Genomic DNA, 26,367 nt, shown 5'->3' with positions numbered 1-26,367 from the left:
ACAATGAGCAGTCGATGCACCGTCAACTCTGGACGAGTTCTATGGTGAACTACCACAATATTCGCTGCGTTATCGGGCTACTGGCTACTAAATCTGGCTACTGTGTGGGTGCTGGAAAAAAAAAATGCAATATCGTCGAGGGAAAAAAAGGAGAAAAAGTTACACTGACGTTTCGCTTCGGGAATGCGGGTTACGCGCAATTGCACGTGTTTCAAATATGCTTCAACTGCGTGCAAGTGTGGCGACGTTTTCAAAGCTTACTTTTTATTTTGTATGTTTTATGCCCGTTTTTCCCTTGTTATGTGTAAATAGATGGTAAGGCACTCTAAGGAAATGCATTCTTTATAATTTCAAGCAGTTTGGTAAGGTACTATTCACACTATTCATTTTTCCATTCTTTTTCTTTCTCTTCCGGAGACTCCTGGGCACGCCAAACCCGCGCCTTTTGCCGGACTTCTTCAGCTCATGCTCGGCGCTTGGCGACGACTTCGAGGTCAGTCGACTCGCGCTCGGCCTGCCGCCGCTTGCGTCGCTACTCCATCTTCCTCGCTCGGCATCTCAATCACGAGACGAACCCGGTACGTCCATAACGTACACAGAAACCGTAGCAACTGCCAGCGATCAACCCAGTGCGCCTCCGCCTACCCTCCTCCGCAACGCTGCGCCTCCTTTCTCCTTCCCCGCTTCTCACTCAACGCCAGGAACACTAGCACGCTCAGATGGCTCAGCTAAAGGGCTCAGCGCACACTGTGCAGTTCCCCGATGCGCGATTCTCTTCGCCTCCCGGCGATCCACATCTCGCCTATTTCAGACGGGGCATTTAAGCTTGCGGGGAAAAGAGATATGCCTCCGCACTTGCCTGCGTGCTGCACAACTTCGCCAAGCCCAACTTTGTGCCGCACGGCAGGCCTTTGTTGCATCGCTCTACGCATCGTCGGCCTCGCGCGCCCCTTAGGTACACGAGCAAATTATAGTGCCTAAAGTATATTTTAGAACGTGAAAAAAAAGGGGTTAACCGAGGGGCCCGATTTTTATTCATATCATAAGAAACCAACAAACATCTACACCAAGGACAACATTAGGGGAAATTACTTGTACTTAACAAATGAATTAGAGAAATCATAAATTCATGGAAATGAAAGTGGATGAAAAAACTTGCTGCAGGTGGGGAATGATCCCACGTCTTTGCATTACGCGTGCGATGCTCTACACAAAGATAAAGTATATTTAGGCACATAAGCCAACTGCACTGCTGTCGGAATGGTGGCAGGGAGACGGGAGAAGAGCACACAAGGCTGTTGACGCGCAAGGCGAGGCAGCTGCTTATTGTTACATCCTAGTATGGTTAAAACCGGTAATGCTATCAGTGGAGTCGACTATGCTTGCCTAATTAAAATGATTGAATGTTTGTCCCCTCTACTTTTTTCATGCAACCTGGCTATAACAATTATCGGTTATAGCAATACGATTTTCTCAGTGAATAATGCTGCAAGTTGGTCAGACTGTAGCATTACAAAAAAACAAAAACAAAAATCAAAATGGTGTCTTGTTGAGACCATGCAAGCAAAATAAGGCCTCTGTTTAAAGTTCTGTCTACATTCACTTAACTGTCGATGGAGTAGTTTACTTCTTCAAGGAACTCGGATTTTAGTGCACAAGTTTATAATGTGCCATTATTCTCGTAAGCCAGCAATAATATAATGATGAAAATGGCAAGCATAAAGCAATGTTTCTTTGGAGCACACTTTGCTTCTCGCTACTAGGTGCCACATTAACTACTGTGATTGCACGCCGAGAATGTGCACGTTTCACAGCACTATTCGTAGGTGGTGCCAGATGTACAGCTTAAAACAGCAACACAAAAGGCTTATGCTGGCTGGTTCTAGCATGTGTGAAAAGAGGTAAACTAATGTAGCCTTCATAATGCTGGTGCGCCGAGGATGTGACTATAGTATACCACGTGATAATCCCTCCACAGCAATTGCGGAAATTTGTCATTTCAACGCAAGGTACATTTATTTATGTTCAGTTACGCACTGAGGTTACAAATACAGAAGTAAGCACAAAGCAGTATGAGCATGACTGCAATGGTTGATCTTGACACCAGAATGAAAAATCCACTTGTGATAGGCAACATTCCCAGACACCGTGCAGAGTACCGAGGCATTTTTTCTTTTTTTTTTTGGGGTGGGGTGGGGGGGGATGTAGGAGTGTTCATTTTATGAAAAGCGAATGCAGCAAGCAAACATGACAATGCAAACGACAATGCACAATGCAAGAACACAAAATGTGTCCAGAAATGTATGCATTTCAGATTTGGGGTACACGTTGCTCTAATGAGTGAAAAAAGGTATTGTTACTGAAGTAAAACAATAAGCTGAAATTACCTCAGATGACAGTTATACTGTTGCAACCTTCAGCATGCACATTAGACCCCCAGCACAAGCTTGCTAGCACCAACGTTATGCTGACATGATCTTAAAAAAAAGAAAAAGAATTCTCAATTCATTCAGAGTATCAACATTTGAGTAAAAGTGCATTGCTCAGCTTTGAAGCACAGAAAAACACAAGTATGAACAAAGAACACATTCCCATTGTAAAAATACAACAAAGATGGGTGAACAGTAAGGTAACGTAGCATGTAAAATTGATAAAGATGAAAGCAAAAATTTGTAGCTGAATAAATACTGCTCACTGACACCAAAACAGGTGCGCAGTTGTCATATCGATGACAAATGGTGAATCGTTGTAGGCCCACAAAAAATGCTGCTCATAGAAGTTATCCCCTTCAGATGCCAAGCAAGTCCGTCAGTTGGAAATTCAAATTTAACAGAATTCTTGCAACATCCACATCTTTACAGACCGACAGTAGCAAAGCATGGTAAAGATTTATAATGTCTAAACAAGTTCCTCTGATTCTACATGTGGAAACACCAGTTGAAACTAAATAAAAAAAAAACAAGGGGAACAAAATAATGTTTCGAATGTAATGTTCTCGGAGGATACCTGTGTTTTAGTGATAACTTGCAAGATAAAAATAATTGCAAGCAAGAACCTGCTAAGACTACATAATGGTACAGTTGAATGCCAAGATATTAAACACAGATGTAACAATATAATGGATATTAAAAAAAAAGGTATTTTAGTGTTGGACGCGACTTCACAAAACTCGAGGTTCAGATGTACCATCTGCAAACACAGCGCCTTAAATATGGAAGAACATTTCACGCCAATAACTGTCATAGTTGGTTTGCTCAGTCTTGTCAACTCGTTTGCATGGCCATTAGCACAAATCTCATGCAAAGAAAAAGAAAATTAACGACAGTATTTTTTAGAATTTGATCCGAGGTTCCTCAAGGCACAAATTAAGTGCTATACCTCAAAGCAACAACAGAATCCTCCACACAGTTCAAATGGCCTGCCTAGACTTTAATGTAAAGGCTTACTTGGATGATGGTTCAGGAACACATTATAGTAAAGAAGCGTCATAAGTAAGCACCATAAAAGTGCCACTCTGCACTTTTCGGTAGCTGAAGTACATACTTTCTATAAAGATACGCATGCAACGAAAAGTAAGTACACACTATCAAGCTCTTTCACATGAGTGTGAATGTAATTTGTTTAAATTAAGCAAAACAATAATGCTAAAAGAAGAAAACATACATTCCAGTCTGCTATTACTGTCCTGGGCAGCATTAAAAGCAATTTTTCCCATGTACCTTATGCTTGACAAATAATTTCATTACACAGGTAGAATCAGATGTGCTCCAGTATGTGTGCATTACAGTTTTGAAACAAACTTTTTTAACTGCTTGTGATTCTCAGTTTGTAAGTTAGAGGTGCACTGCATTATGCACGACTGTGGTGCACATGCGTCCTAGTGGCGAGCCCTGAAAACAAACGTTTTAGCAGGCACCAATGGATTGGAGAGAAAATGACATGCGAGGCTCAGAGAGCTGGCATCGTTGATGACCTGGACATGAACCAATTTTGCGTTGCTGGTGCCAGAATCTTGGAACAAATCACAGTGGCTAAGAAATTTTCGTTAACCATGACCAGCAACACTGGAAGGTCTCACTTTGCACCAAGAAAACGGGCGTACATAAAATAAATTTCACAGCTACCGTGCACCGATATAAGATAGGCATGAAAAGGTGCAGACATATGTTGGTGTTAGCCACTTAAAGCTCTTAGTGAAAGCAACAGTTTTGCAGGGCTTTATGCAGCAGACAGGTATGCAACACTTAAAATTTGCAGTGCTCGTACAGTACTGGTTTGGAACAAAATGTGGATAGTTGTAGAAAATTTGCGCCCCTCTACATAAGGGAATGACACACCCAATTGCTTTCGCTCACACAGGTATAACATATCTGTGTCAGTAAAACATAGACAGATATGCTGGCAAGTGGCAAAACATTACTGTGATGTCCTAGCCTGATGCAAATTTCTCTCTTTAGTGTTCAGTCTTGTAGATAGGCTAATAATGAACACTATTATGCCTGAGCCATACTCATCCAGGCCACAGCTTTTTCTGCTTTGCTTGTCGGGGCGATCCGCACTCGTCAACTCGTTTCACGTTGGGCATTCGAGTTTCTGCACTTCAGCACCTGAAAGCTTTCCATTACTAATTCCTTTTCACGTGTGTTCGGGAAGAGTCTCTCTTTCGGAGCAGATGTCTTTGATATATATTTCAGAGATGAACTGCACCAGTAATACTATATTTATCAAATCAAGAGATGTCATGTGCATTAATTTGCTAGAAAAATAATAATAATATAGATAAAGAAGTAAGTCTGAGCACCTGATGCCAAAGTAGACCTCAAATCCAGCTTTGGAAACTTCCTTTAATGTAAAACAGAGATCGCTAGCTAACACAACAGGTAAGCATGTGAAGCTACTGCAGGTTAGTTCATGCCATGTGCCTGCCTGCTGTTGTGGCAGTTCAGTGCCTGCTATTTTTTTTCTGCGAGGTGGCGCTGCAGTGCTATATACAAGGCAGACTGCAGACAAGGGCACCTGAGGGGGCCATTCTGACACTGTTGAGACAGTGGTACGCATGGGGTTGCAGTCGCTAGTGCACCCACCTGAATATACACCACATACGCACTCCAAACTAGCATCCCACATAACACAAACTTCATCACTACAACGATTCAGAAAAAAAAAAAACGGTACATGCTTTAAGGAACATGCAGCACTTCCAAACATGCACACTAAACAATCTGTGGCCTGAAAACATGAAGTGCTTGCCATTCAATGGCACGTGGGTCTGTACAAAGTAAAAAGTAGACATTTGAGTAAATAAAACAAGAATAAATAGCATGCAACGCGGCAGATTCTCCTCCTACTCTGGCATGACTGAAATACAAGAAGGAACATAAGTGCAAATAAAGCAGGTCATGCTGAAAGGGCAGCGCAGACACGGAAGTCAACTGTTTAAAAACAAGCTTCGTAGCAGCACCTTGATGAAAAAAAAATAATTGATGACACATGGTATATGATACAAGGAAGCAGAGCATTTGGCCTGCTAAATAGAACACTGAAAAAACGCTTATTCTACAGTGAACGCACAAGACAATATTCGTTGATGAAGCCTTTGCAATAACCTTACCAATGATGTTTATGAGTGAAATAGCAGTGCACCAGCACACCAATGAAAGCATAATGAGAAAAATACTGGGCTTTCATACACCAAAGCAAGTCTATTACTGAAGGCTAAAAAGTCCATAAACAAAGGAAGCTATGTATATTTCTGTGAAAGTTAGGCATGAAGCCTGCAAACTATAGTCACAGTGTGGTTGTCACACAGGGTAGTGAGGAATGCATTGCTGAACCCCAAGTTGCAATCTTAGGCTCTGGAGAAATACTTTTCAGGATCCATGTGGTCTCAATAATCCAACACTACAGCGTGTGCCGAATTCCCCAGAAATTTCCTGGTATGCCCAGTATAAGCACCAGTGCATAACAGTGTAGTAGTGGTTAAGATGCAAATACAGTGACAATGAAGAAAGCTCAGTTTCAATAAATGATGAATATTGCCTCTGCTAAATGGACCCATGTTTTATGCAATCCACAGGCCTGAAAACTCTTAATGGTGAAAATAACAAAAGTAACAAGGACGACCACAAGTCTGTTCATTAGCAATGTCAAATTTACGCTGGTAAACCTACAGGCAAAGGTTTAATGCAGGCTCTATCATTAGAAAGAAAAGGTGCACAGATAAAAGTAAATATTCTCTGATGATGCATGCAAGGAACAAGATGACTGACATGGAAATGTATGCGTGAACTACATCTGGCAAACACCATTCGTCTAGATATTTGAACCATTTGCCTAGATATTCAAGCCACTTCTCCAGACATAAAAAACACGCCAACCATTACAGAAGAAGGCATGTTCAAAACCACAGTAATACAGCACATAGCAAGATAAAGTGCGTACATCATTACTTCGTGCAACAACAATGTGATACTTGTGAGAATGTATGTGGCATGATGGAAAATTAAAAGGACTAAAAAAACAACAACCCGACAATCTAATATAAGGTAAATTTATATATTAAAACTATCTAAGTAACTCATTCAAAGCTTAGCTTCTAATAATTTCAAATGCACACATTGCATTGAAAGGGAAACAAGGCTTATTCCTTCAGGACAGCAATAACAAACTAAAATATGGTAGAAATTAACTGTTATTTTAATCCTAATGATGTTATGATGCATCATAGTGCATTCAAAGTGGGTCAGCTTTACTGGTCGCCTTCAACATCATACTGCAAATACAGGTCCACAATTGAAATGTTTGATTACTTCTTGCCAAGTGTCCCTTTGTTGGAGTTAGAACATGCAAATTGTCTTTGCCTGGCCAAATAGTAGAGTTACACTAGCATGCTGTGCATAACTTCTACAGTTTATTTCATTAGAAGTTCTTGAATGCCGATCTTGAATTCACTACACAGTACAAAAAACTTGTTGCCACATTTTCCAGATCTTGCTGGCACATTGCAGGAGGTGATATGCTCTAAGCGTGATTAAAGCTCAGTGCAGGTTTAGAAAAGAAAATATTTCTAAAATAGTATACTCAACAGTATACTGCATTGTAGAACTGTCTCTAGACTTAATGCCACACATTCCAAGTCCAACAAAACGCAGCAAGCAACTCTTGCACTTCACTTGTAGCATCTTTCAAAAAGAAAAAATGAAAGTGCCATTACATAAGCCACTTTTTCATGAAATTATGTATGCTCTAAAAGTGTGCGCAAAAAAGAAAATTGGGGCAAAGCTGAAATGTGGCAGAGAGAGCCACAGTATGATTTAAGACGTTTGTGCAGCACATGAGGCTGTGTGTATAGATAAAATATATTTTTTTTCATGGTGTTCTGCTTTTCAGCATACACAGGTAGCAAGGTTGTGAAACACACTTTCCCTATGCTTAGTATGCATGGCCGCACACACAGAACCACTGCCTTATTCACAACATACACAGAGCAAAGTTAGCCATCCTTTGATAATGCGCAGTCAAACACAGACCTGGCATCAATTCTCTTCCAGCCTTAACAAAAACACACCCACAAGTCACATGTACTGCACAAGTTCACATGTAATGACTATTTTTACACAAATGAGCAAACACTCCCATATGGTGCGCACTGCAGCCAAATTTCAGATTAGTAGTGATGTGGAGGTTGTTTTGCACATTGCTGACAATGTTTACCGAGTCAAATTTATTGTGACACACCGTGATCGTTACTGTGCATAATGCTGCAGCAGCCAGCGTTGTCAATGCTTTACAGTAAGGGCAAGTAACACTTGACATGGCAATATGCAAATTATGAATAGATAAAACCATCAAAAGGTTGACAAAGTTGAAGCACACAAATGTGAAAGAAGAAGTGTGCTCCAGCTCTCCTATATGAAGGGGGCCCCTGCAATGCCCACCACATTTTTATCTTCCTGTGGTTAATTCTACTTTATAGACCTTTCAGACAAGCTCTCTAGGCATAAGCACAAAGCACGACTGCTGTAAAAATGAAATTATGGGGTTTTAGGTGCCAAAACAACAATCGGATTATAAGGCATGATGTAATGGGGGCTCTGGATTAATTTTGATCACCTGGGGTTCTTTAATGTGCACCTAATTCTAAATACACAAACATTTTTGCATTTAACAGGCACATTTGTGAAGAACCAACATTGTCCTTGCTGCATATGAAAGCCACAATTCGCAGGTGTTGAGGAAGAGGGGACCAGAGCCCGTTTACAGGTGGGGAAAAAAAAATAAAGGCAAAACAACTTTGCATAGGGACTGTCCTGATGACATAATAGAAAAAAATTTTCCTTGCGGAGATGTCATGTGATACAGCCTAGTGCCTGTTCTTAATCAGCTCCCTCGCCAGTGGTTCCGTTCCAGTGCTGTGTGAAACACACGAGAACTTCCTTTGGTCTGTTTTTTCGCAGAGACCCGCAGATGCACCATGAAGCATTGCATCTTTCTGGCACATATGTTGTGCCAATTGACAGCTTCCCATCAACCAGGATCAGGTGGTGCATTTGGGTGAGGAACCTGACTCCGAATTAAATGAGTCAAGGTTCCAAGCCGGCTGCTTTCCACCTTATTTAGTCACTCACTTACATTTACTTATTTCTAACTCGATAATTATAGAAAGAATGACACCATTACTATGACAACAATATGTGTTTTGTATAATGCCATGACTGAACAGCCAGTGAACCACTGCCCTGCCCTTACCATAAAGAAACGCTTTCTGTGTTTGCATGTGAAGAGTGCTGTGACCATTGCACGTGGTGCAGGGAGCTTTGTCTACTGTAGAGCAGTAGGTTTTGCAGAGCTCCTTTATGTTACCAGCGCAACGCTTTAGCCATCACTGTGATATGCTTCGAATTCTGATCGGGATGACAATTTACAGTTGGCGCACTTCCTGGTAAGTTTGCTCCTTTGTCACAAAATGGTCGAACAGGTGATATTCATCTCACGTCCCAAGTAAAAAGCATTCGTCACCTAATGACAACCAAAAGGCATAGTGCTACGCACAGCACGGTGCTAGCATGAAGGTCCACACTGTGACAATACAGCATGTCCTTGTGGAACTGCTTCTCGGCCAGGACGTAACTTGCCTTCACCAAGTCTGCATCACACTCCATGCTCTCATCCTGGAACAACAGATTGCCGATTAATTTTACTTCGAGTGATTCAATCTTTTTCTTCAAATAATGAAACAAATGAAAAAACAATTAATTCATCAACATCCTATTATGTCAGCTGAAATCCAAATGGCCTTTCCAGAAATTTGCAATTGTCGCTGTCTTGCATCATCTGGCTCCATCCTGTACCTGTAAATTTCCTAATTTATCACGCCACATTGCTCCTGTTCGCCACTGCCATCCTTGACTGCATTTCCTTTTCTTTGGCACCCATTCTGCAACTTATATAAACCATTTGTTATCTGCTGCGCGCATTACATGGCCTGCCCAATTTTGTTCCTTCCGCTTAATCTCAACTAGAATATAGGCTAGACTCATTTGCTCTGAATGTGTGTCCTCCAGTCATAATATAACCACATGAGAATTGGTATCCCCTTTCTTCAGACATTCACAGTAAAAAAGAAACACAAAAAAGGAAAAAGAAAGTTGTGGCTCATAAATGGCAGTACACTCAAACCTCATTATGATGTAGTTGAAGGGGAAGCCAAAATTGTTTCATTCTATCCATTACTTCGTTATACCGACTAGTATTCCCACTTACTGTACATGGTCAATGGTATACACAAATTTAAACATGTAAAAAGACTACAGATCCGAGCCACGTATGTGATGAAAATTCAATAAACAACAGCAAGATACTCTCTGGTGTGTGCAACACGTAACTATTTAACACCTGATACGACCATCTGTTACAACAGAATTCTTATGTGATGGCATTTTGCTTCTGATTTCCACTTGGCTCGCTCATATTGCTGTGAAACTCATTTCGTTATAATGGGGTTCAACTGTAATTTTTATTTCAGCAGGGCCAGCAGAGTTCATTCTTGTTTAGCAGTGGATGTGCATTTCTTGCATATATACGATCTCTTAGCAAATTTTTCACCTTTATAACTTTGCTTCTAACTTCGAACTTGCTTTAGACATACACATTAGCAAGAAAAAAAAAAAAAAAAAACATCACACCACACATATGACAAGAAGAATAGGTGGGCTAGTTGCCTATTGCATTCTTGGAAGAAAACCCAGAGTGCAGAAAAGACTACACACAAAGGTGGTCGCACACATGAACACTTGTGTTGCGTGTCACCTTCTTTGTGTATTATTTTTCCGGCCCTCTAGGTATTTTTCCGAGCATGTATGTTATGTCGTGCCCCTGTATCTCTCATGCTTTTCTGAAACATCATGCAACAAGCAGTGGATTGCTTGACTGTCACCAATTCTCGTGCTCATGCAAGATCTAGATAATGCATTACTTCACAATGAGGGAAGGAACATGTGCTTACTGCGCAGACATCACGGCATGATGGACACACAATAGCACCAAGGTGGAGCCAGCCATTGGCATACAGCTGAATCCGGATCTCTTGCTTGGAGTGGTAGCATGTGTATGTGTGGTTGGCCACCTCTATGTGTAGTCGCCCACTGGAGCATGAGTACTGTGCAAGATATGAGAAGACAACTGTACGGTGTTGGAACAAAAAGCGCTAAAGAAGATCAAATTTTTTAATTACCTCTATTTATAATATAGGGCTAGCATAAATGATTCAACTGTTTTGAAAATGCTATATATTCAAAAGTATCGCATGTACACACATAAAAGATACATGAAAAGAACCCCAAACTCGCCAAGTTTATACACCCTCTACAGATGTTCAATATGTTCCCCTTTGGGGACACGACACACGTCCAGATGATACTCAAGCTCATTCCATACATTTTGTAGCCATAGTCCTGTCAATTGTCTGTTGATGATGCGTTCTTTGAGCTTGGCTAAGGATTGCGGTAGTAGGGGTACGTTAAAGGGACACTAAAGGTTACTATGAAGTCAAGGCAAAGTGATAAAGCAATGGTCTAGAACGTCTAAGGCGGCAATATACGGTAGTCGCAAACAGAGCTTTAGTAAATGAGAAATTGAGATAAATACATGACACAATTTGAGACCCCCCAGCAACATTCCGGTACTAGCCCGATGACGAAGGCACTCCTCATCATAATTTATGTCACTAGTACTCAACTACTCGTATTAAAAAGATAATTTCATTAGGTTATAAGACGGAAGAAAATTCTACTTGTCTACTTCTGTTCGATTCTAAGAAAAAAATAACATTTTGACGTTACCCTTCAGTAGTATGGGTGGTCGAAAGGTTTCGTTTTCGCTCGACTCTGCGCCGCGCGCGCTTTGGGGTTTCAGTTGTTTCGTTATCGCATCGTGCTGCGCTGGGGCTGCTGGCTCATGAAACTTGCATTCGGAACAAGCAGCGAGAATGCCACGTCCATGTGATGTCATGGGATGCGCGAATGGTTCGCGGAACTTGGCCAAGGGCAGTTGCAGCGGCGAATCCAACATTACTTATCACTGTGTGCCAAAGAGTGAACCTCTCCATTCGAAGTGGTTAAGTGCCGTACCTCTGCCACAGCGCGTTGACAAAGAGCCGAAAAATCACATAGTGTGCTCGCTGCACTTTCGTCCACAGGATTACGAGTTCAATGCCGACTTAGTGAAGTCGTGTGGAGTGCCTTTCAAAGCAATGCTTTCCCGTAGCGCTGTTCCGTCGGTCTTGCCTGCATTCCCCAAAGCGCGAGAACAACTGCAGGTCGAAGACGGGGCGGTGAGTGCGGCATTTGGTTTTCACGAAGGAAAAGCTACAAATGTGCGAATATGTACAGCCATGACATACAGTTGCCGTCGTAGTAGTACGCAACGACGCCGGCAGCGTGAGCTCTCAGCAGCAGGTCATGTTCATCGAAGTCGAGCCCAGCATCGCGAGCCAATGTGTCGTTGTCAGGGTCCTCCATTGCAATGAGCGTCAAAGTTGGCATCATAAAATCAAGAACCAGCTTCTCATCACGCACTTTCCCTTCCGCTAGCCACCATAGTTCCACTTTCCCGCTTCTGTCGGCTCTGTCTCGGTTCTGTTTCTGGCCGCGTGTTTGTGTTTTGCGCAGAAAAGCTGTAGCGCTCTCTGGGGGCGCCGTTTTACTCACTGACGGCGCAACGTCACTATGAGACCATGATGTCACCACTCCTCGATCGCGGGGGGGGGGGGGGGGGGGGGGGGGGGATTTGAATTGCACTAGAGGTACGCGGGCGCTTCAGAACGCATTTTCTCTTGAAATAAGTCTCTTCTTCGCATGAAACAAGCGTTTCGAGGTTTCTGGGATGGTATTTCAACAGTCCAAGTTGACTTAATATTAACCTTTAGTGTCCCTTTAAGGACCCTGTTTACATGCCTCACTACTGCAATCCTTAGTCTAGCTCAAAGGACACATCAGTGCTGCCGTACAGACAATTGACAGGACCATGCTATGTATGGAAAATGTATGGAATGAGCCCGATTATCGTCTGGACGTGTGATTTGTCACCAAAATGGCATATATCGAACATTTGTAGAGGGTGTATAAACTTGGCGAGTTTGTGGCACTTTTCAGATATCTTTCGTGTGTGTATGTGTGATACTCTTGAAAGCACAGCCTTTTTCTAAATGATTGAATAATTTATGCTAGCCCCGTATATCTATTATACAATTTATAATATCAGAAGAAGAACAACAAAACTTTATTTGCAGAAAGGACTTCATTGCCCTTAAAACGGGGTAACGCTGTGTGATCGGGCCTTTATTCCAAGGCACCGCTGGCCCTCGCCATCCTTTCTGACCTCCGGACCAACCTGAGCTGGTCCCCGAGGGCAGAGCTGGAAAGCAATGCCTCCCACCTCACTCTTGTGTTATTCTCTTCTTGCTCTTCGGTGTAAGCCGTGCATTCCCACGTGATGTGGTACAGTGTTGGTGTGCTCTCACACAACGGGCTTATGTCTTCGTATGCCGTTCGGTAGTATACGTGCAATTTATGGTGGTTTGTATACGTGTCCATTCGGAGCCTGCGTAACGTTGCAGGGTCCACGGCTGAAAGGTTCCTATGCAGTGCTGGGTAGAGCCTTCTCAATTCCCTGTAGTATTTCAAGATTGCTTTATAACTTGGATCGATGGGTGTTGGGTACTCCACGATGTTGCCATGGGCAGCTCGGCAATTAGTGAAACCTCGAGCTGCCTCATTAACAGTAACACTCTCATGTCCCAGGGCTCATGTTGTTGTTTAGGTATACTTGAACTTGTGTTCTCTGCTGATTTCGGCAAGTATCCGATGTGCTTTTGCGGCGATTTGTTCCCTACGATAGTCCCTACATGCGGCCTGAGTATGTGATTATTGCCAGTGGAGCATTGTGCTGTATGCCTTCTCTTAAAGCTAAGGCGATGGCTGTCCCGTTGGCTTCTATAGTGGTTGCTCAGGAAACCGATGCACAGGCTGTGATTTTACCTTTACGGTTTACTACAAGTGCCACCACAATCTGTGCGTTGGCTCGATATGGTGAAGCATCCGTGAACCTTGCAGTGTCGAAGTAATTTGTTGTTTTGTCTATGTATTCTGCTCTAGCCTTTCCCCTCCCTGCGTGTAATGTCGGATCCATGTTTTGTGGTATTGGAGATACCCCATACAAATCTCTGATCTGGCAGGGTAGCCCCTTAGTGTTTTGGTGTGCTTGTATGCGTTCTCCAAGCCCGATGCTTTGAAAAAGATCTCTACTGGCTGTCGTTTGCACCAATCACTCCTCTGCACTATGAGTTGGGCCTCAGCCAGCTCATGAAATGTATTGTGGAGGCCAAGGGCTAGAAGCTTCTCAGTTGAAGTGTTGCACGGTAGCCTCAGAGCTGTCTTATATGCTATCCTTATTATTTGACCAGCCTTTTCTTCTTCCTCCCTATTCATGGCATGGTAAGGTAAGGAGTACATTAGCCTGCTAATGACCAGGCTTTTAACCAGTCTGAGGGTGTCTCATTCCCCCATCCCTGACCGATTATGAGCCATGGGCTATCATATGGTCAATCTGTTGCGTTGTTTTTCTGATCGTGTTTGAAGTGTGGAGACATCCGAGATTCGATTGCAGTCACATACCCAACACTCTTACTATTAACTTCTCAGGAATAATTTTCCCTTCCAGCCTGACCTCGGAGTTTTCTTTATTTTTTGTGAGGCGAATGAGTTCTGATTTCTCTGCCGAGCAGTGGAGTCCTCTTTGTTGGGTACATTTTTCTATTATATTGGCTGCCCGTTAAAGCTTCTCCTCCTTGTCTCCCAAGTGGCCCTTGGTTATCCAGATTGTTATATCATCTGCTTATAAAGAATGAAGGATGTCAGGAATTTCTTGGAGTTTTTTAGCTAGTCCAATCATGGCTATGTTGAAGAGTGTAGGCGAGATTACCTCACCCTGTGGCGTTCCTTTGTTAGGAGGATGGATGACTTGAGATTCATCATATCCTACTTTGATAACTGCTGTTCTCTGATTGAGGAAGCTTCAGATGTACCCGTACGTCTTTTGGACGCAGGTGGCCTCTGCTAGTCCATCCAGTATCCCTTTGTGACTTACTTTGTCAAAGGCCCCTTTTATGTCGACAGCCATCACAATGTGTTCTCCTGCCTTGGGGACGTTGGTTAATACTTCCTCTTTTAAAAGCAGGAGTATGTCCAGTGTTGAAAGATGAGAGCTGAAGCCAAACACGGTGTCAGGCATTAAGTTGTCTTCTTCAAGATGACATTGGAGTCTAGTGTTTACTAATCTTTCGAACACCTTTCCTAGACATGATGTAAGGGAGACGGGCCTAAGGTTTTCTACAGACACTTTCTTCCCTGGTTTTGGGATCATGATTATCACAGCGTGTTTTCATTGCTGTTGTATCGCTCCTTTGACCTTATGGTCATTTATAAAGTTCGTAAGGGCTGTTACGGCTTTATAATTTATGTTTATAATCATGCCGTTTGATATTTGGTCCGCCCCTGCCGCTGTGTTCCGTTTTGTGCTGGCAATTGCTGCTTTAACTTCTGCCTCCATGAAGAGTTCATCCATTTCTGGGTTTGTGTGTCCGCTGCAATCAACTTGGCACGGCCGTGTCGGGACTTTGTCACCGAAGCATTTGCTATGAACTGCCTGAAGGAGTTCTTCTTTTGTGCCTGGGTACGAGTGGAGCAATCTTTTAAAGTTCTTTTGTCCTTTGTGTCTGGTTTTGAGTGGGTCAATCATTCCTCTGACGATGTTCCACGTTTTTGCTGTCCCTGAGGTCCCATTTAGTGATCCGCAGAAGCTTTCCCAGTTGGCTGTTGCAACTTGATTAGCATATCCCTCGGCCCGCTACATTATTTCTTTGATTTCCATTTTGAGTTTGTGGTTGTATTTCTGTCGCTTCCATCTTTCAGGTTTCTTCTTGCATCTCTCAGATGCACTAGGCGAGGGTCCACTTCAGGTGTTTTGTCCGTCCTGGTGATGGTTTTGGTATGTTTCTGCTTTATACTTCGTATGCGTTCGCACCAATTATCGCTGCGTTTATTGCTTGATCAATTTCCTATTTTCTTTTTCTAGGTCTCCTATGCACACACGCATTAGCTCTAGTTCGCGTTCTAGGCGTGTGAGTTGTGTTGTTTGGTGTGGGGTTGGGAGGCGATTGCTGCCCAGCTCACCTTGTTTTTGCCTTCCTTGTGCTGCATCTTCTTGCTCTTCTGCTATTTTGTTGTTTGGCCCCTCTCTTGGCCACTGTCCCTGGAGTTGGAGCGGTCTTGGGAGCTCTAATACTTTAATACACCAAATCAACATTCAGTTTGCTTTTATTCTTCTGCCTTTTCTTTTTCAGCAAAGGAGCCTACTCTGTGTGAACCGGTAAATGTCTTCAACTTCACCTTCTATGCCAGCAGAATTTTCAATGACAATAATGTGAGAGCACATTCTCCAGAGGTGCACAAACGTCTGGTCCCAGTCGTAGTGAACCACTCACCTTGTAACAACCACTGCCCCAGTGCTGCCACTGGCGCACTTGGCTGCATGTCCGTTCTTGCCACATCTCCTTGTTGTGGTTGAAGCACTTGGAGCCAGGCCCATAGTACTCTAGCGCAAAGTTCTTTTCTTCCTCTGAAACCCAGGAACAAAGACAGACATTGTATTTGTGCAGATATGAAATCAGATCACATCGATTGCAATGCGGCAATCAAGCAGAGCAATGCAAATCAACCGTGTCGATGTTAACCCTTTACGGCACCGTGCTGCCATCTCCTCAGGAACCTTTCCCTGAGAAATGTGCAACTGTCACTGCAGTTGCAAGACACTTCCAAGATGCTAAACTACATTCTGGTAGCATGACAACTGTTGCAGGTTCATAAAATTTCATGTTTATATTGGGGAGGGGGAGAAGGGAGGGAGTGGTGCAAGAACACTGCATGACAGTAACTGTGAGTCTAAGTTTAATGAGTACACACTTTAGGCAGATAACGCCAGCAACACAAACAAGATTTTCAGGCATTTGCCATCCATAAGATCGGTGGCATTGTGTCAGCCTGCATTCACTATCATTGCACTGCAATGAGGTCGACTACTAACCAAGCACATGCCACCACATTCATAGTGGCGACACTGTTTGTTTGTTTATTAAGGGCACAGGTTTTGTTGCCTATACACTGACGTCCTGACACAGTAAATATTGGTTGTTTGTGATGTTCGTTCATTCTTGCCTTCCTCCTGCATTTTTGCACTGTTTTTATTGCATATCTATTATATTGTTTGTTTGTTCAACTTGCTGCCTGGTATGTATCGTCTTATCAGATTTATTAGTAGGGCAAGATGTTTATTATTCTTTATGCTCCTTTTTGAATAAATCTAAACACAGAGTTCAGACAGAGATCTGTCCTTCATCCTGGCCCATCACCAATCGCAGGGTCCACAGCAGCGTGTGAAGGTTCATTTTGTACCAGCGCGAAGCGACCACGATGCATCCTAAGAAGCGAGCATATTTGCAAGAAAACAAATGCATAACACATGGGTCATGGCAGCTGATGTACAACATTGATCATCGATCCTTCTTGGCTGATACTTGTGTGCCCCATGAACTGCTGATACATGTATTGTACCTGCTTCAGAAATATGCATACAATTATAGCAGTACAGCAGATGGCGGAATCAGCTTAGAACACCACTGTTGTAACCCTACAGCATGCCTTTCAATATTAGGAATGAAAGAAAAAAAGGTGAAGAAAGAAAGATTTGCATATTTAGTCATTTTTCTGCCTATAAACTTTTTTTACTGTTACAGCAGCAGCCTCTCACAGGAGACACTGCTATATCTTATTGGTGGTCCCAAGGGAGGGGGGGGGGGTGCAATAGGGGTGGTTGCCTCCTTAAAATCGTTTTTGGTTGTGTCATGTCGCTGTCGCCATACGAAGTTTTGGAGAAAAGGAGGTATACAAGTGCATCTGGGCGAGTGAGAAAAGTATAGAAAGGTCTGTGGAGCGTGGTCGGCTACAATTTGGGCACACAAACCATTCAGGACACTGGTGACACACGGATACGTGCTGTGCCCATCAAAGGCTTCTTCTGCATTGCCCATTTTCAGTCTGTGTTTGTCGGCATGGATGGTCTCCTGTTTAGCAGCTATGCTTGTAATCCTATGCTAAGTGCCTCTGTCACCAAGGCATTTCAAGAAAGCAAGGTGCCCTGCCCATTATAGCAACAGAATGTTGAGGTCCCACCCAAGGCACACCTTTCATCGCATTGATTACGAGACTGTGTGTTGACACAATAATTGGGGGCATTGTTAATTCCCATCTAGCTGTCGTCTCTACCTGTGGCATCAGAGCCTTTATGGTACTTCACTTGTTCTTCGACCACACGTCAAAATCGTAGGCTTTTGTCCATAGACTACAGACTTCCACCCCAAGCCCCTTTTGTGTCACATCTTCAGTGATGAATCACAAGAATAGAAGCGTTTACTATATGTACTGCTGATTTCAGATTATGATGATTTCAGATTAGTGGAGGTTTGGCGGTAGTAAAAGTTAAACTGCTGAGTGGTGACAATAATTTTTTCTAAGAGTCAGTGGTTGAGAGTTCTTTCATTGGAAAACAGTTTACTCACTGGGAAGGCGAAGAAGAAAGCATGCTGCTGGATAGCCCACCTTAAAGGCAACAGCCACACTAGAGGAAAAATGTGTGTGGTGTGGCAGTTACGTATTAGCATGAAGGTATCCCCTCCCATGTAGGGTGACTTGATGTCCTCCTCGCCCACAGTGGTTGGTGAGGAGGATATCGAGACACCATAATCCCATGGATGCAGCCTCCTCTCGAAGTTCGATAAACGTGAGTGCGAAACAAGTCGTCCGGTGAGTCTTGGTGACACCGGCTGCCTCATGAGCATAATTGAAGCATCTGCCGCGAAAGATAGCTCTGGGACCTGTGCCCCACTGCTGCAGGTAGCAAGCTGTGCGCGTTCTCCCTCTGGTGTGGCAGTGCCTTTACTGAACATCTCAGCAGTCCTCTGAGCCACCAACATGCAGGCCAGGAGCACGTGTCAGGAGACAAAGCTTTCATATCTGCTGCATCTTCTAGCCTTTATGCCTCTGCGAACTACAGAGGTGAGCATGATTATGACATCCGATGCTGCAATATTGAAAAAGCAGTCTTTTAACCGAGAAAGTAGCCCTGCAAAAGTTTACTGGCGTCACAAGATGAGGGCTTCAGAGAGTACTGATTGACCATAAAGCCATGAACTTGAGTTCCATGCAAACATCGCTTGAGTGAAGAGGGATGTCAAGTTGATCATCGGCTCACTGAAAGTGAGTGAAATTTGCATTGCATTATACTATTGAAGTTCTGGTGCAGAGCTTCGCTGGAGTATTTCAAATTCAGAAGCTACATAGCATGTGCCCAATGCAGGAAGTGTGACTAAGTAATTAAGGAGTACGAATTATCGTAGCCACAAATATTTAAGTTGTTCATTATGGCTTTGTTAATGTTGCTGCTTAAATAAATGCATCAAGTTCTGAAAAAAAATTTTGTTGTCTGTCTCTTTTTGCCAAAGAAAGAATCTTCACCCACCAATCAAATAAAGAATAAATAAAGTTGTATTGGACAGCTGCTGCGTCCTTCTCTTGTGCCGAAGAATAATAACAACCCCACAAAAAAAAAAAAAAAAAAAAAATGCTATGTCTGGGACTGCCACTGCATTCTTTTCTTTATCTTTTGCAAAAGAAAAACGCCCCTCCCAAAAGCTACCTCTGAGACCGCCACTGTATCTCCTCAAGAACAGCTTCCTTGCAATGTATACTACAACATTGTCCTCGTCCACAAGAGAATCACATGCTGTAACGTGGAGCAGAAAACCTTGCAGAAATTCTCAAGCACAAACATCACATAATAGCTCAGTGGTTAGAGTGTCTGCCTCACAAGTGTACAAGAGTACATTTGTTGCAAGGGTGTGAATCTGATTTTCAGTAGTAGGAGCAGGAAACATCTTATTCTTTGTCATATGCTAAGGGTGAAACCGAGGATGAAGAGGGGACTTGGCAACATGATAACGATGGCGTAATGAAATGAACAAATGGACACAGAAAACCCAGTTTCAAACTTTTAACTCCTTTCACAGTAAAATTCACCCAAGACTGGGTCAACCATAAGTAAATTGCATGTCTTAAGACAACGAATGGCCTGCCCTTCCCGCACTGCTGCTCTCATGCATCGGCTTCTTGCCACCCCCTTTTTTTTCTAAAAGCTGTTACCAAAATTCAGTAACAAATCGGCAATCTCGGGTACCATATTTTTCAGCCATATTGTATGTAACATCCCTTTGACATTTAAAGAGGGTGGAACTATTGCAAAACCCACAGAGCATGCAATACAACTGCTAAATCCAAATTAGCAGGACAAAGCTTATTGTCATATACTAAGGTTCAGGCTAAATTCATGAACTGAAAGGCTGCCTGTGGTCAGAAAGCTCTAGAATTACAGGCACAAGCATTAGATACTACAACACATTTTTTCATTCTATATCGCAGTCATGGGGGGAAAGATGAACTTACGAGGACTGTTCTCTTCAAACTGGCACTGCGATCCTCGTACGACAGTGTTTTTCGATTTCCAAGTAAACTCCTAGAACAGAGATGTAGCAAACAATGGTGTTGAAAAACACAGGAATACTCAGATGATTGGTAACATCTACAATAACCTAAAAATTAGCAGCACTTTTCTTGTCGCACAGCCTACCTGAATGTAAGGGCAATAGTCTGCCAGTATGACAGAGCCACCGTGTCTGCCTAGGTCTGTGGAAGGCACACCAGGGATATAATCAAAATTCTGGAATGGACATAAAACATGAGACAAGTTTGTGTGTGTACTTTTGTATGAGGCATTTAGCTTGCACTACATACTGCAATATTTGCTTTTTTTGCAAGCCATATCTTGTGTGACCACACTTGCAGCTTAAATTTCACCTTACTTCATTTCACGAGATGGCCAAGTCAGTATAGCAGGAGGCTACTGACTGGGCGCAAATTTTTTTCTAAATAGATCAATCACACGGCACACCTGCCTTGGTGGTAGGCATAATGTTGGTGGTGCTTGCCGCTATCCCGCAATGCTATTGTTCAATGCAAGGAAGTGTTTCCTTCCTTTCATACTTGCTCGGTGTCACGCTTTTACATGGAAGAAGTGTTTGGTATAGTTTTTACAACTTTGAAAATATGTGTCAGTACTTTAAGCTGGTTTGCCATGGTTCAAAAACATTGTTCCAAACCAATGTCTCCCTTAAGCCTGCTGAGGTCTACAACTATGCCAGCATCCTTTGCAGCAGTGGTGGCATATGGAAACTCGTTACGAGATTAGTCTATTGTAGGCAATTTACAAATATAACGAAAATAATGTTGTCTGTAGAACATGTAGATTGCAACTAATTTTCCATGAATTTTGTATGCACTGTGGAGGTCTGCTGTGGCAAGTGAAGCGCCAAGTTTAACTTATGAGCCCTTGTAACAGCTCTGCAAGATAACCAAAGGTAAAAACAAAATGCAAAGATATGAATTACGTGACCTGCCATGTGATTAAGACTACACAAAACTAAAGAAAATATTGTTTGCATAATGAATACAATACTGCCTTTGAGGTAACAGTTTTTTCTGCAATGAGAGGCCTCATGAAATACAATAATCAAATTACAATAGAAAAACAATGCTAATAGCACTACATACATATGACTTCACTAATGACCCCCCAAATTTAACACCAATGTTAACAACCTAAAGCTAGCTTTCGTGTGAGGCAGTTTCCCCAACTAATGGTGGTGTAGTCATTTTTGCAAACACGTGTATGAGGAGAGCTTGCTTGTCTTATGCAGGGAAAATGTAGACATGGTCCTCGCGATGAAGCCATACATAAGAGACAAGCTCTAGCATGTGCAGCTAGCACTTTGTTTTTATTCGAACAATGACCAGTCCGCCATTAGTTGAAAATGTGCAATGCAGAGAAGTACACTGGCAAAGACAAAAGTATATTTATGCAGTCCAAACCTTTGCATTCAGAAGCTTTAGTTGATCCAAATGGATGTGGTGTATGTCGTTATAAAGCTTGACATTGCATACAAACAAGCAGCTTTTTATATAGAGTGTAGACCGCTTATAACGTAAGTCGCCGAAGTTGTAAAAATCCGCGCTATAAGCGGTACTGCATTACTTTTTCGGCTTTTGCCTATGCCAAACGGACCAACCACCTTTAAAACACAATTTATTACTTATTTCACTCACACAAACAGGCAACACAATCACAACACAGCGCAAAAACCAAGTTCTCCTGACAAGTGCGGCATCAGCGGAAGAATGCTGTTATTTTCGTCTGGAGATTTTTTTTTTAACAGTGCTTCAAACAATTTTGTCCTTTACATGCTTAAGTACTGAAGCGCTTTCTCACTCAAACTGTTCTTTGCGCAGTACATGTTCACTTTGCTGAGGTATTCCAAACCGTCTTTGCACGGGACATGTGGGTCTGGCGTCGGGTCGACATTGTTGTCCAACTCGTCTTCGGTTGCAAGCTCCGCACTGCCGCGCACCGCTGCGACGATCACATCATCCATGTTCGCTTCCTCGCAGACAGGAGGCTCCGACTCACCGGCATCGACATATGCTTGGAAGGTGTCTTGGGAGGAAACAAACTTCAGTGAGGCCGGACCACACGTCACCAGTACTGACAGTCTCATCGGCAACACTGTCACTCAGCTCATCGGCATCAAGAGCCTCTGCATTGTGAACGAAGCCTGCTTTGTTGAAACACTTGCTTTTTCTAGTGGCTTCTACCTGCCACCATGAAGCAGCAACCATATCAGTCGCACACCTTAAATTCACTTTAAGAGGCTGCTGTTACTGCATGCTCAGCAAAACTCTTTCGCAGATGCATTTTTTGTCAAGTGCCCTTACGGTTGTGATGACACCCTGGTCGAGCGGCTGACATTTTGCAGTCGTGTTGGCAGGCAGAAACTTTAACTCGACTACAGTCAATTTTGGCTTGACGTTGTGGGCTGTGCAATTGTCAAGAATGAGCACAATATGTCGCTTCTCTGCCACCATGTATTCATCGAACTTGCATAGCCAGCTTGTGAACATGTCTTGCGTTATCCACACCTTTTTGTTGGATTTGTACGTCACTGGCAGGCACTCTCGCTTTTTAAAGCAACGTGGCCTCACTGATTTTCCAATGACAAACAAGCGGCGCTTGTCGCTTCCATCCATGTTAGCACAGAACAACACAGTCATGCGCTCTTTTGAGGCCTTGCTGCCAGAGCAGGCTTCGCCTCTGAGCACAAGAGTGGGGTTGGGCAGAAGGTTATAAAATACGCCAGCTTCGTTGGCATTGTATGTGTCTCTGTCCGTATATGTGGACAGCATGGTTTCCAAATTTAAGCGAAGCCAGACTTCGATGGACTTGTCGTTGACATCACTACTTTCACCGCACACCACTCTGCAGCTGATGCCATGGCTATCCTTGAATCGCTGGATCCATCCATAAAGTGGGTTGAAATCTTCGTGGCCTAAAAGAGCACCAAGGGACTTGGCTTTTTGTTGGAGCATGGGGCCACTCACTGGTATGCTCTGAGCCATAACTTCACGGAACCATCTGAAGAGTGCTGCGTCCACGTCTTCGTACTTCGACATATGTATTCTCTTCTGTGAAAAGGAAGACGAATCTTGCTGCAGTTGCTGCCACAATTTGTCCTTGTTCTTATATATGGTCAACACGGTTGTATAGGAAACGCCATATTTGGTCGCCACAGACGCCTTCTTCAGCCCACTTCCTGTGTGCCTTATAACGCATTCCTTCCTCTCCAGTGACAAGGCATGCCTCTTTCTCACACCACTTGAAGACGCCGCTGATGTCATTGTGACAAAAGCCAGACAACACACTTGTATAGAGGACAACTACGACACGACACGATCATGACGTGCACACACCAAATGCAACAAAGAGACTGAAAAAAAAAAAAAAAGGAGTGTGCGGTCGCCACTATCGCTTCTACCCCTCACTCCGTGCAGCACGCACCCCGATTGGACGCTGCTATAGTGACGAAAACACTCGCCCTCCTTCCTCTAAAGACTCCCGCCCTTCTCCTCCTTTTGTTTTGCTTTACGCCACCGGTCTCCATGCACGCGCCCACGCTCCCCCTTCTCCGTGTGTGCGCGTCCGGCAACCATGCGGCCGTGCGGGCCATGCTCAACGCCTCCGAGAAAAAGTCGTGCTCCGTGCGCCCATTTCATGGACACGCCTAAATGAACCGCACTATAACCGGTATTCTGCTTCGCGCGCCTACACAATAAACGGTCCGCCTATACATTGAGTTCTATGGGAGATATATCGGTGGTAAAAAAACCCATGCTATAACCGGTCCCGCGTTAAAGCGGTTATGTTATAAGTGGTCTGCACTGTACTGCTGTAAGGTTCCTGCAGAACAGATAGCTGCAGGACTGGCCTGTCTTAAGGTTCACTCTCGTAACTCTGTGCCAAGATAAGAAACAGGAAAAGCTGCTGCTATTGTACTCGAACCATAAAGAAAGCCTATCTGATGCATTTTCAGTGCAGGCACTGGATGACGTTAAATGTGTGACAAACTGCGCTGACATCTCTCAATTACAACATAGGCATTGCTTCAATGAATCTTGGGTGTAGCGCAGCATAATAAGATCCCGTCTTAAATGTTCCAAATATAGTTCACAGCTTCTATGTAAACTTTGCACAACAATCTCCGTTCTCTTTACAATAGTTAATTATTTTTGTTTTTTAGCAAAAATTTTAACGGAATCTTCAAGGCCATGCATGCCCATCGTTGCCTCCGTGCTGCTTCATCTCAAAGACTAAGGTCTGCACTATTTGTTTGCCTCTAGCTTTGTGACCTACTTCCAGCACTGGCCCTGGTATCTGCTATGGGCAGACTTTGGCACCAAGCAAACGTAACCTCTTGTCACAATGCTTTTAATGCTACCTTAAATATGCAAGCTTTTGCCAGCTGGAACCCATATTTTACCCCATAAGTGCACAAAAAACAAACTGAATATTGATGGCCATTTTAGGAACAATTCAGATCAAGGACAATCAAACATTCTGACTTTGAAGCACCCCACCAGCCTCTTCAGAGTGCCGTGGAATGGCAATCCTCTCCCTATTTTCACTGATGTGCTTGTACATGGACTCACATAAGTGTTGCAAAGAATTAAGTAAATTACACATTCTGACACAGTATGTTACAAAGCAATGAGAACAACAAATTGCACAAACTGCAGTATCAGTTCAACAGATTAATCATTGTGTGGCTCCGTGTCACTTGTTAGAGTGTATTACACTGAACTTGCAACTGGAAACTGCAATGAGTGAACTGGTTGTGGGATTGAGGTGCATGTGCTTTAAAAATGAAAATAATTTTACATACCCCTCTTAACCTTGTTGGCTAGCATGCTGTGCCATAAGCATACTTAAAATAAATTTCACCAGAAATTGGCATCAGTTGCACGAACATGGTAGCCGTATGAGAAAAATAATAACCGAAATGGCACAGCAGCCACGAAAGCATGCAGTCTCTGAGATTCACAGTTCAGCGTGTTATCTTAAATGTCAAAGGCCATTGCTCATGACTGAGGAACTTGCAATAATACATAAGCAAGCAGTATTTTTATTTTTTATTTCCCGCACCGACTGGCACGCAGCTACAGTGCCCTGTAGCGGTGCCAGTCACGCACATCGAAACGCTTGTCGCACTTTTTCATTCTGGATAAAGTGAAATCCAAGCAGTGCAGTAGCAAAACGGCCTGTATTGAAACAGCATCGTGCTATGAGGTTCCTGTACCGCAAATCCCATGAACATGACCAGCGAACACGTTACAATATACAGTCAATATTGCATCTGTCAGCAACAAGAGTTGACCAGAAGATGACACTAAATTCAGAAATGGCCCTTCGTGATTGTAAACTTCCCAAGTTGATTGCCACTTACGTGTTACAAACCTCCTTTGTGATTACGAATGAAAAACGTTCAGCACGGATATTGTGAGCCCAAAAATCACACAGTGACGAGCCTTGTGCGTTGTTGCCACACTGGCGCTTGCAAAGACTATTGAAGTGTAGATGAACGGGCAGTGGCTTAGTTAAATTCAAAATGCAATGCAAAATTAATTATTTCATGAAAGAAATTCTGAAATTGAATGGGGGGAAACAGGTTTCTGTTTTTCCCATTTTTACATTTTTGGGTTACCACTCGTGGAACCCTAAAATCCCTTATGTAGAACCCTGTTTGAGAACCCCTGGTCCTGATGAAAGTGGTTATACCATTCAGAACTTCAGGTTTTATCGCTATTGTATTAAGTGGATTGCTACATGAGACGCATGCATGGCCTTAAAATATTGCAGCTCAGGCATGTTCATGTTGCAAAAGAAATGTTTAGTTTGTTATTAGGTTTGGAAAATAATGCATTGGCACTTTAGACCCACAAACCTGAAACCTCTTAGGCAGGTATTCACCGTGGTCGACTAGATTACACAAGGCAACAGAATCTCGGCTCTCTGTGCACTCTGTCTCCAAGGGGTCTTTCTTCACTTTGTCACAAAAGGGATGGATGGTCAGGCCCCTGCACAAAGAAAAAAAAAGTATACTTACCAAATCAAATTTGAATGCTCAATTTTCCAGACATGCCCAATTATGTTTAACACTTTAATGGCGCCACTACACACCCCGATGATCCACTCTATAACAATTAATTAATTTCAGGACACTGATGTCCGTAGCATTAAATTTTTTTTTTACTTTGTCCT

At 43.1% G+C, this 26,367-nt stretch overlaps 1 protein-coding gene across 1 annotated transcript in view; it reads right to left on the bottom strand.

Moving 5' to 3' along the window:
- Window positions 1-2,194: 2,194 nt before the first annotated feature.
- The window catches only part of Invadolysin (leishmanolysin-like peptidase, invadolysin), a 42,988-nt gene continuing 18,815 nt past the window's right edge, over window positions 2,195-26,367 (bottom strand). The window contains exons 13-18 of the mRNA XM_075692183.1: window positions 26,051-26,183; window positions 20,293-20,382; window positions 20,109-20,178; window positions 16,040-16,173; window positions 10,505-10,657; window positions 2,195-9,170 (exon numbers count right to left, since the gene is read on the bottom strand). Of these exons, the coding sequence (XP_075548298.1) occupies window positions 9,015-9,170; window positions 10,505-10,657; window positions 16,040-16,173; window positions 20,109-20,178; window positions 20,293-20,382; window positions 26,051-26,183 (736 nt within the window). The 3' untranslated portion in view covers window positions 2,195-9,014. The remainder of the gene's footprint in view (window positions 9,171-10,504; window positions 10,658-16,039; window positions 16,174-20,108; window positions 20,179-20,292; window positions 20,383-26,050; window positions 26,184-26,367) is intronic.

The sequence above is a fragment of the Dermacentor variabilis genome, chromosome 5 (genome assembly GCF_050947875.1).
Source record: "Dermacentor variabilis isolate Ectoservices chromosome 5, ASM5094787v1, whole genome shotgun sequence".
NCBI lineage: Eukaryota > Metazoa > Arthropoda > Arachnida > Ixodida > Ixodidae > Dermacentor > Dermacentor variabilis.
This window is presented reverse-complemented; position numbering and strand designations above follow the sequence as displayed.